Source organism: Cyprinus carpio, unplaced genomic scaffold, assembly GCF_018340385.1.
Source record: "Cyprinus carpio isolate SPL01 unplaced genomic scaffold, ASM1834038v1 S000006762, whole genome shotgun sequence".
NCBI classification, from domain to species: Eukaryota; Metazoa; Chordata; class Actinopteri; order Cypriniformes; family Cyprinidae; genus Cyprinus; species Cyprinus carpio.
In genome coordinates, this window is record NW_024879359.1 from 237,134 (window position 1) to 248,618 (window position 11,485).

The 11,485-nt window shown below is 35.8% G+C and overlaps 3 protein-coding genes across 5 annotated transcripts; all 3 read right to left on the minus strand.

Annotated features, from left to right (window-relative positions):
• Nucleotides 1–895: 895 nt before the first annotated feature.
• On the minus strand, nt 896–3,285 carry LOC109046037 (glutathione S-transferase theta-3). Its single transcript, XM_019063834.2, has 5 exons — nt 3,072–3,285; nt 2,639–2,726; nt 2,120–2,270; nt 1,726–1,902; nt 896–1,614 (listed from the first exon to the last, which is right to left on the minus strand). The coding sequence occupies exons 1-5, from the start codon at nt 3,181–3,183 to the stop codon at nt 1,414–1,416; spliced, it is 729 nt and encodes a 242-aa protein (XP_018919379.1). The 5' UTR covers nt 3,184–3,285; the 3' UTR covers nt 896–1,413.
• Nucleotides 3,286–5,153: 1,868 nt separating this feature from the next.
• Nucleotides 5,154–6,555, minus strand: LOC109046036 (D-dopachrome decarboxylase-A-like). Its single transcript, XM_019063832.2, has 3 exons — nt 6,352–6,555; nt 6,065–6,240; nt 5,154–5,837 (listed from the first exon to the last, which is right to left on the minus strand). Exons 1-3 carry the CDS (start codon nt 6,457–6,459, stop codon nt 5,765–5,767), a joined length of 357 nt encoding a protein of 118 aa, XP_018919377.1. The 5' UTR covers nt 6,460–6,555; the 3' UTR covers nt 5,154–5,764.
• A 1,170-nt stretch (nt 6,556–7,725) lies between these two features.
• On the minus strand, nt 7,726–9,637 carry LOC109046035 (coiled-coil-helix-coiled-coil-helix domain-containing protein 10, mitochondrial-like). Of its 3 annotated transcripts, none has more exons than XM_042755990.1 (5): nt 9,449–9,624; nt 8,697–8,884; nt 8,581–8,621; nt 8,179–8,320; nt 7,726–7,919 (listed from the first exon to the last, which is right to left on the minus strand). In XM_042755990.1, exons 1-5 carry the CDS (start codon nt 9,490–9,492, stop codon nt 7,900–7,902), a joined length of 435 nt encoding a protein of 144 aa, XP_042611924.1. In that variant the 5' UTR covers nt 9,493–9,624; the 3' UTR covers nt 7,726–7,899. The 3 variants fall into 3 exon arrangements, with proteins under 3 accessions (XP_042611924.1, XP_042611923.1, XP_042611922.1); XM_042755989.1 differs by having other exon boundaries at nt 8,581–8,627; XM_042755988.1 differs by lacking the exon at nt 8,581–8,621 and having other exon boundaries at nt 8,650–8,884; nt 9,449–9,637.
• Between the last annotated feature and the right edge of the window lie 1,848 nt (nt 9,638–11,485).

Below are 11,485 nucleotides of genomic sequence, written 5' to 3' on the forward strand. Positions count from 1 at the left end.
ATTATGTATTTATTATACAGACAACTTACCCGATGACATAGGCTACGACTAAAGGCCCCGATATACTTCAAACGAAATCGAATAATGAACTTATATGACGTCATTTCGAACAAAATCAGGCCGAAACGAAGTTTGTTTTGAGTTTGTTCCGGCAGTTCGAAACAGCTGACCATAGCGAACTTTCTGGGGGAGATCTTTTCGGCTCCTAAACACCTTTGAGTTTCTATTGGTCCGTGGCGGTTACGCAGCCGGTGGGTGTGTTCGGAAACTCCACCTTCTTTGACGTGCTATTTTTTCACCCCCGGTTCGTTTCTCATTTAACAGAGGTCAGGCAAGAGAGAACAGTTTAATATAATAAATGAACACTAATAAAATAAAGTAACAAACTGACTCCAATATTTTTTTCCACATCATACTAAAGTTTTACAGACTATGAGACATTCACACTTCCCATAAAGGACTGATTATGTTTCTTTTGTATTGCAAACATGATACTTGATTCTGAACTGCTGCTAATCATTATTCTTTTGTCTATAATATTCTGACCACTGGTGCCCGTTTCACACCTAGATTGCCTACACTTCATCATTTCATCGTTGATATGCGCGAGAGCCGCGACAGAATACAGTCGCTCAGCCTTTTCGAACTTCTTTTTGCCCCCAAACGAATAACGAAAACCATGATAGTTTTGTTTGAGAAATTGAGTAAATTTTTAGTTATTGTTGCAGTTTTTGCTATCTGTTCCTCTTAATAGAAAACCACAAAGCCCAACAAGTTTTAATTTTAAAGCAGTACTATACAAACATGAAAAAGGTAAAATTAAATACAAATAAATAAGAGAAACAAACAACAACAAAAATAACTCTTGTAAAGAGGGTAAAGACACCACTGAGACTGATGACAAAAGATATTTATTGAGAATATTAGAGAGAGTTAATGTAAATGCTTCTGACTGAATGTACAACTTTTCTCTACAAGAAATTAACAAAACATGCATATGGAGTATTCTGCAGGAAACCATATAATATCTGATTACATTCCATAAACCCAGAGGGAGGAAACATTCCTCCCAGCTCCTTCCCATGTGTGTCAAGTGATTTTCTAAAACAATGCTGTATTGAGTGTCTGTGTGTTATTGCCTAGGTCACAGTGAATACAGCAATTCAGAATTTGAGAGCAAACACAGCTGGAAACATGCTATTTCACAGTTTGCTTTTTTATGAGGTCAAGTTAACACAGAAACATTAATTATTACATTCATTCTCTGAAATATGACAAAGGCTATATGTCATATTCAATTTAAGCTGATTTCATTCTTAGTGACAAAATGTAAAGTGTTTTAGAAAATTATAAAGTATTTTTTTTTTTTCATTAATAAATGGCTGTTTTAACCAACAACATCTACCAGTTTGTTTACGAGAGGAAATATCTCACAATTTTGGGTTTTAAGTGCTCCATCTTTTTGGGGTCCATGGTTTTCATTGCATCCTGGGCATAGAGGATTTCCTGGTGGGCCTCATCAAACAGCTCAACACCAATTTCGTCTCTGACTCGGTCCTTCCATGCCTTGAGCTTGGGTCTGTTCTCAAACACATCCATACCAGCACCTACAGGCTGGGAAAAAAAAGACCTTATCAAGTATAAATCAAGTGTCAGATATGATCTGCCTTAAATTCTCAGGTTATAATATTGCTTTATCTGAAACTGAATAATCTGCATTCATACCTGCATGATTTCCACAATAGCAACCAGGTCAGCCAATGAAATCTGATCACCAACAATGAACGGTCTGTCTTGCAGAAACTTCTCCTCAAAAAGGTTCAGTGATTCATTAAGATCCTCTACTGCATTGTCTATCTTTTCCTTAGGGATCTCAACTCCTACAGCTTTTGGAATCAAGAGCTACAGCAATACATGAAAACTATTTAAGTACATTTATAAATAATTACACTAAAAAAAGGTAGCAGTTAACTGTGTAGCAATTCTAAAGACTAGGCAGGCTTCAGTCCCAAGGTCACAAAGCAAGAGGAGTGAACCATCAGCTTGGGAGTTGCTGAAATCTAAATGCTGTTCTGTTCACCACAGTAACTTTGAATGAAAATTTATAAACTTCCCTCACCTTGAACCAGAGCATCTTGGATCCATGTATCCGTATGGCAGAGTGTTGCCATGAGAGATATTCATTAACTCTAGAACGCTTCTGCAAGTCAGCAGGGTACCAGTGTTCCGGAGTGTGGAACTTCTCAGCCAGGTAGAGCATAATCGCAACACTACAGGAAATAACAGTTTCACAAGAGGCACAAAACAAACAACAGGTTTCTCTGAAACTCGACTCTTACATTCACATTTATCTAGAACAGTGGGTTTTCAACCGGCTTCAGCGAATTTCCAAGGGGCCTCAATATGACTTCAAATGATTTAAACGCAAAAAATAAGCTAAACCACCTTAAAAAAAAAAGTTTTTAAATAAACAACAAAAATCTAATAATTATTTTATTTTTTATTATTTTAGTTACTTTTTTTGTTGTTGTTGTGGACAGTTGAGTGCCTTGGAGTAACGTTAAAAGGAAAATATTTTTAAAACTACTTTGAATTCATTCGAAAACAAGGAATAACTTGCTATCCATAGACCACATACCTTTCAGCCAAGCAAAAGTCTCCATCTTTGATTGCTGGTGCTTTTCTTAGCAGGTTGATTTTCCCATACTCTTCACTATATTGATAACCTGAGGGACAGATGTCATATTTACTTTTTGGAAAAATGTAAAAACTCAAAAGACGTGTAGAAACGACATAACTGTCTGACAGATTAGCGTGACACAGCATTAAATCCTGTAGTTAATACCTGAAGCCACACCTGTGTATATAAAAAAAGATTACATGCTGTAATCTAACCACAACTTCTTCACGCATAACAAAAAGTTAGCAAAAAAAAAAAAAAAAAAAAAAAAAGGCTGCATTTCATTATAAAACGAAGAACTTCCAATATAAAGTCAGTAAACTTGTCCTTCCTGTGAAGAAGTTGTAATTACACTTTAAAAAAACAACAGCAGTTTTACACGATACTGTACCTTCAAAAAGAGAAATCTTCTTGTAATCGAACTGGATGTCGTTTTTCTTGGCAAACATGTAAACAGAGCGACATGGCTGCGAAAACAAATCCAAGTAAATTTCCAAAGACATTTTCTGACAAGTATCTTGACTTCGCTACCCCTGTTTGCCTCACACACACGTCCTGAAGAGTGAAGCTGCGGGCTCTTTGATCGCCCCCTGGTGGCTGGCTGCGGAACAGGTCATAAACCCCGCCCTCTCCATGTAAACGAACGGAAACGGTTTTAATAATGAGGAGACATATATATTTGCAACAACTGGTGGAGTGCTGAATGCTGCACGCACGCGTAGCGTTGTCAAGGTGACTTTGGTCAGTCATTCCCTTCACCAAGGGAGTTCCAAACGCTTATACGAGACAGTAATTCCCTACACCCTTCAAAGAACACACTTCAAGGGCTCTGCCATTCGAAGGGAGTAGGGCCTAGGGATGCTCACTTCCGGTTGGAATTCGCCTTCTGGCTCCAAACGAATCTCTACTGCGCAGACGTCATTAACTCAAGATGGCAGCCGCCGTACTTTATTTTTATTTTTTTATTAATGCCAAGGTACCAACGATAAAAGTACAGAGAATATCAACAGTGCGTACAAAGAGGTGACACTGCACGCAAAGCACCATTTATACACGTATGTAACAATAAATAAATAATACAAAAGGAAAGCTTTAACAAAACAAATTAAAACAATTAAATAAATTAACTGTTTTAAAAGCCTTAAGATTTTTGGAAGATAAAATAGTTTGGATATAATGTTGAAACAAAACTAAAAAACAGATTTTCTCATATATACAATGTATTGATTAGTCAACGTTATATTGTTAACGATGTGTCTTTTGTTCAAAAAACCAGATTGTGTCTCATCTATAACAGAACCCAATACAGCTGTTAGTCTTTTAGCAAACATAACCTACATAACATAAGTCATGGCCTAGTGGTTAGAGAGTTTGACTCCTAACCCTAAGGTTGTGGGTACGAGTCTCGGGCCGGCAATACCACGACTGAGGTCCCCTTGAGCAAGGCACCGAACCCCCAACTGCTCCCCTGGCGCTGCAGCATAAATGGGTGTGTGTTCAAGGTGTGTGTGTGTGCGCACTTTGGATGGGTTAAATGCAAATACTTGGCCATATGTCACTTCACTCACTTCCCTTCACACTAATAGCTAAAATTTTGTAATCCTTGTTAAGCAGAGAAATAGGGCACCAATTGTCAATTAAAAGTAAATCTTTTTTAGGTTTCAGAATTAATTAAGCCTTGAGTGAAAGTCGGGGGAGAGCATCTTTCTGTATACTTTCTTCAAAAACTTTAAGTAAAAAAGAAGACAATTCTTTAGAGAACTGTTTATAAAACTCTGCGGTAAGCCCATCTGTGCTGGGAGATTTATTATTTTTAAGTTCTAAAACTGAGTTACTAACTTCAGATAAAGTAATTTCACCATCACACAGATTTCTGTAATCTCTTGAGATAGTCTTACAATCTTTAACAGACTCCAGAAAAGTACGGGCTGCCTCTTCAGATATTTTTGTTTTCATATAGATTACTGTAAAATTTAGCACAATCATCTCTTCAAAGTCATATTTTAATTTGAAGAACTGCAATCAAAGCATAGTTTTTTCTCTAAAACTAAGATATTGACGATACCCCTACATAAGCTTAAATTGTATACTAATAAACTACTTTTATGACTAAAAACTTGCTTGGCAGTAAAATTGTCTACACAGAAAAAATTGTGTAGGATTTTCAGAATTGATAAATTTCACAAATAATTACAAAGTACCATCAAGTAACACTGAATTGAATGGAAATTTTAAGTAGAAATACTGAAATTGTATTATCTTGTAAAACATAATCCAGTAAATTTTGAAGAATCAGTTTTTAAAGTATACACTAATGAATTGTATATACAATTACAATATTTTACATGTTTATTTATGTGCAAAAAAAGTGTTCTTCTTGAGCCATGAAACAGATCTAAACTGTTTATCTACTGCACCCGGAAGCAAATGCTACCCACATCATCCCAAAACCCCTGAAAGAATTACACAGATGTTTTATTCAGGGGCAATTTTTAATTGTTTTTCCATTTTAATTTTAGCACTTTTCTGAATCAATGTACTTGACAAACACAGTTGATGATAAACAGAATTAGTGAGAAAAGACATTTTGTTTGTGTGCAGTTATGCTCTGTGCTATACAAACAACATCTCAAAAAAAAAAAAACCACTAATAAAACATTATTAATAATATATTTTCATGGTCTGATTTGACCCGTATATGTGGTTGACACATAAACTGATTGATTGAAGATGGTACTTTCTAAGGAAAAGTGACAAACACTGAGCTAACATAATACATAATTCAATTCATACAATTAACTCCCTTACAAGTTTATCAAATTATTTTCCTTATTGTCTAAAAATAGACACAGCCAACCCACCATATGATCTGCTATCAAAATGCTAAATGCATTTGATATTTATTTTAGTAAAGTGATTATTTTCAAATCACAGGCTACTATTTAAGAAAATTAGGAAATATTCTTAATCCTATAAGAACAATTGGTCCTATCACCCAGGAACAATGCATGTCCAGCTAGTTGAATCCCAAACAGGAATCACATAAGAAGAATTCACTTAAAAAAAAGAAAAGAATGTGAAGTCTCATAAGAAGCTCATCACAGTTCCTTTTTTTCCAATCTGATGTGGCTCCAGAGGGTAGAACAGTATCAAAATACTGCAACAGAAGACAGAAGTGAAAGAAAATCAGGACATTATATTTTAACACAAAATTTGGCTTCATCATAGGTCTCATTTAAGCAAACTAGACCATTAATGAGGCAATGTCCCTATGAAAAATGAATGCTTATTTGCTATAATGGCAGGTGGGATTTAGGTGGGCCAAATATCGTGGACGGTAAGTAACAAGTGTGTTTCAACCCTGTGTAGTTTTTATTAATTTACCGGTCATCGCTAAGCCCAAGCTCTCCTTTCAGAAACTGGAAGATTTTGGCGCTGTGCTCCTTATTTTTCTCCGCAGTGTCAGTCACTCCAATGGCAGACAAGGACATCAACAAACACGGGGAGCAAGACCCCGCGATCATCATCGGCAGGTCAGTCTTCACCACCAGATTCATCCTCTGAAGACATGAACCATTACATCAACGTTACATGACGGCGGAACTTTAAGATCTATCATCTAACTTAACGTGGAGAGAGAACCATTGCATTGCTAATGCTACAATACTCACGTCTTCCGGTTTCCCCAAAGCTGCAGCCAAGGTTGTACATAGTTTTTTCAGTAAGTCTTCTGGAAACTTGCTTGCAGGTAAATTGGTTTCTACATTTATAAACGGCATCGTTTCACGCTTACTGCTGCTGACTAATGGACTAGTGTGAGAATGACCCGTTGTGGCTCTGCTTCCTTGTGATAAACCGCTCTCTCTGATTGGTTGAAAGACAGAGACGCCTGTTCACCGAGCTCTGTGATTGGTCAGCGTCCTGAATTCCTTTCACGCCTCTTGAGCGGTCGGCAATAACCCCTCAACTGTCACCGTTCCACCTGTGGGACGCTTGGTGCTCTTTTTTGTTGTCCTTTTTCTCAATAAAATCTTTTAGTAATCATCATAAATTACATATCATTTGAAAGCTTAGAAGCCCAAGATTCATCCTGTGTAAACCATGGAAATGGTACTTTAAAATCTTATGGCGGTCTCCTCCCCCTTAGTGGGCAGTGTCAAGTGTCATATTACAAAATGCATTACGGTCTTTTAGAATCAAAACTTTTTATAATCTTGGCAACAAACATATCATTGGAAAGGTCTGAGTATTTTGAGATAGAAGTAAAATTGACAGAGAAATCTAGAGAAAAATTCATTAAACAAAATTCAAAGGAGTTTTGATGGCTCCCAGTGGCTGTTTGTGGTATGACGCCCTAAATAAAAACCTCAATTTTTTTCACATCAACTTCAAAAAATTTAAAACAAAACATATATACACAAAACTCTTATATATATATATTTTTACCAACCAAATATAGAAAAAAACCTTATATAAAAAATTAATAATAATAAATAAAATAAAATTAATATAGCACATTTTATTTACAGTACATTTAAACTTCTATAATTTTTGATACTTTAATTTCTTGAAAAAAATCCACTTTTGCCAAAATCTGCTTATTTTCTTCTTTAAAAAGAGACCAACCTTAGGTATATATTCCAAAGTGTTCATAAATTAATGCCTATTTTTAAAAAATGGGGGGTGACAGTTAAAGGGTTTAACAGGTTTAATTAATGATTGTTTATCAAAATTAATGTTACTATAATAGCAATTTTAGAATAATATTTCTATGCTGCATATTAAATCAAAACCTGTGTTCTTTCTTGTTTGTGTAAAGTAAAAAAAAAAATATATGAGACCTGCTATGCAAATTTAGTTTGGAAAGAGTGTGATATAGCTAGTTATTTGTTTTGTAACTCTATTAGATACTTGTAAATCATAAACAAGACTTTATCAAAATGGACACACTGTTCCACATGCACATAAAACAGTGTAATGTGCCTATAAGATACATGACAACAGAGCAGGATGATGACATATGAATGACACAAATAACAAAGAAAAAAGACAAATAGCAGCTCTTTAATTGTACAACTTAATTTTCATTTATCAGACATTCCAATGTGTATTTAACAGCTATAAACATAAGTAATTCACATTAACCGCTGGAAATATTGAGAATCTGAACCAACAGTTTATTTGTCTACATTTAGTGTTTAGATCTTCCACGTTCTCCATTACACCAGAGATGTTACACCTAAAGGGACAAAATATCAGAAGGTCATTCCAAGAACAGGTTTTATTAGTAATAGTACATAATGCATGTGTATCTCCCACTTCATTCTTGAGTATTTCTTCTAAAACTATTTTTTTGGCAATTTAAAGGGATTTGAAACAAAATTACTCTTCAATTTGTAATTTCTTTGTGTAGTCTGTGAGATTCACATAACCGGTTACATGTTAGTACAGTCCTAGATGAGGATCATTTCTAATGTCTGTGTTGACGGGAGGCTTACCATGTGAGAGTTTGCACTGCTTAAGAGCTTCATTGAAGCCTTCGCACAAGCTCAGATCAGCCTGAGTCGTTGCACAGTCCAGAAACTGCCTCACCTCAAAGAGACATGGGCCAGACTGAGAGGGAGGAAGTCGTGAGGGCTCCTGCAAGCCATTAATAAACAGATAAATACAAAATTCTTCATGAATAAAAAAGTACATAAAAATGAATCTTATCACCACCATATATATGCATGCAAGAGTTGTATTTTATGCAAAACTGCAACTTTTTTTAATTATGAAAAGAAATAAGGTATCACCTGATATGAGGGTGCTGGTTTGGGTGCCTCTAATATATATATATTATGTGGTTTCTATAATTTTTAAATGGCAATGGCTGCAGAAAAAAAGAAATAAGGTATCACCTGATATGAGGGTGCTGGTTTGGGTGCCTCTGAGCTGCTGCTGCTGCCTCCACTGAAAGCAGGTATCACCTGATATGAGGGTGCTGGTTTGGGTGCCTCTGAGCTGCTGCTGCTGCCTCCACTGAAAGCACCTGTGATGGCACTGCCCATCACGTGCCCTACGGCCGAGCCGACTGCCACTCCAGCAGCTGTGGTGGCCATCTGGGCCATGAGACCTGGCTGCTTGGGCTGGGCCATGGCAGGGGCCATTGCCATCGGAGGAGGTGGTGGTGCAGTGGCTGGAGCATAAGATGGGGCCGGAGCACTGAGAAGAAAACAAAGTGAAATATGTTCTAGAATAAACAAGTATAAAACCACTCATGTCACTATAAAATCCCATAAAAGTAGCACAACTCATCTTGGCATATGCCTTGTAAAGGATATAGCCTACATAGAAAATAGGATATAAAGAATAAACATTTACATTATCCAGAATCAGTATCACGTGATGCAGATGTCTTTGAGCTGCTTCAGATGGAAAGAAGGTAAAGTCTTAAACCTGGTTTGCGTCATAGGTTCCCAAATGACAGATATGATGCATATATAAATACATTTAAATAAATAAATACTAAGCAGATATTAAGGGTTTTCCACTCCTGGTTAGTAAGAATAACATGTTTTTGGTTTGACCTTTCACCTACTGCTCTGGATATATTTGGGATAAGGTTACGAAAAAGGAATAAACTCACAAACAAACATTCAGTCTAATGTTTTTATGAGCAGTTCGGTGTTTTTCCTGAATGCTGCTCTTCTACATTTTGTCAAAGTTAGCTTGCAGCTCGCCAATTAGTGTGCCTTACAAAACTATCAGCTGAAGTGTCTGAGATACCTCGCTGGTGCCGGTGAAGGACGACTGCGACTTCCTCTTGCCATTCCAAAAGTCGATCGTAACCGCAATCAATACCTAATTATTCTTATAACGTCGCAAACGAGCGCGAAGGTAGTTAAATCCACTCTATCCACGGACAGACTACTGAATGACAGCCGGTAGACGCACGTGCCTTTGACCTTTACACTCATACACCATTCGCGCATCAGCGCTCCAGAAAACAACAAAAAATCATCTATTTTTTTGGACGTATGCGATTAGTTATGTTTATGTAAATGTATTATATGTAACCATTCCATTTAGCCTTAAGTGTTTGTTAAATTTTCTAAAATAGAATTGTGGAAAATTCGCTTTACTTATAAGATGTGTGAGGTTCAACATGTGAGATGATCGATTGATTTAATGGTATAATGATGATTTAAGTTTTATTTTTTTTCGTTTTTTAAGTTCATCTGTTTGCAAATCCAAAAACATTTTTTAGCCTATATGTTAATAAACAAACTTTTGGTAACACTTTAGTATAGGGACCAATTCTCACTATAACACGTTGCTTATTAGCATGCCTATTATTAACACATCCAGGTAGAGATGAGGAGAGACCCCCTCATGATTGTAAAGCGCTTTGGATGTAGGCCTACAGCAATACACAATAAAGTGCTATATAAATGCCTCATTCATACATTCATATTAGTAGCCTACTTCTACATACCTAATCAATCCTTCCCAAATAACTAAACTTAGCAAACTATATTTTACTAACTATTTATTGGCAGCAAATTTAGGAGTTTATTGATGTAAAGTCTTAGTATGGTTTGTTAATAGCTAGAATTGGACCTAAAAAAACGTGTGACCAAACGTTTTTACTAAACATAAACAGATTTGAAGGCGTTATGTCACAAACATTCCCACTAGATGGCACTAAAATATTGGTATTGGAACCATCACCGTGAACCCAGAGCCTTTTGAACTGTCAAAATTGGGCTATTTCAGTTCTGCACAAACTAGAGAGAGGGGAAGGTTTTTTTTTAAACAACTTTAGAGGCTATTTTAAATCTGTTATGTTTTATGACAACATCTGCTTTCATAGAGATTTTATATGTGATTCTTTTATTTTTTTTCTTAAAAAATATGGTGCATTTTTTTTTTAAATAGAATAGGCCTAGCTATTTGTCCTTTTTTGGAAAATAGAAGTTTTCTTATAGAATTAACCATTCTGTCAACATTTAGGCTCATGTCATGCTATTTCAAACCTGTATGACATTATTTCTTGTGTAGCAAAATGTCCAAGCTATAATTTTCATTTTTGTGTAGGAGGTTGTCTTTAGGTGCCGATCTGCCATCTGATCTGGATATGGACTGGATCCGTGTGGCTATGGTGACCTCCAGGAATGGGCAGTATTTCAGATACATGTATTTAAAATACGTATTTGAAATACAAAATATTTTTTCTAATTTTAAATTCTTTAAAAAAAAAAAGTAATTTTAACCAAAACACATTACCACAAACATTAACCTTTTTTAAAGAAAGTATGGGCCCTATATTTTCCAAACAATATTTTGTATTTGTATTTTAAATACATTTTCATGTATTTGTGCCCATCTTCTCTGCTGATAGATAACTTCTTCTAGGCAAGAAAATCATGTTTTTGAATAACATAAGGGTGAGTAAATGATAACAGAATTGTAATTTTTAGGTGAACTATCCCTTTAAATTCCTTAATCACACATGGCATCTTCTATTATTTTGTTTTTATCTGAGAAGAAATTGTAATCTGAAATCTAAAAAGTGTATTTTGACTAAATGCTTTGCAGGCACATAAACATGTTGATAAAACCTGCACAAATAATTCCCCAAAATGTGCTGTGGTTACAGCTGGCCTGATAATTTCTGTTTAGTGAGTGGTGTGGGGGAGCTCATATTTACTTAAATTGGCATGATTCACATCCCAATCTCAAATGGCAGGCAGTGATTCACCATGCATTAGTTTTTGTAACTTTCTGCCTTATTTCACCATGATAGGTGGTCTGTTGCATCTT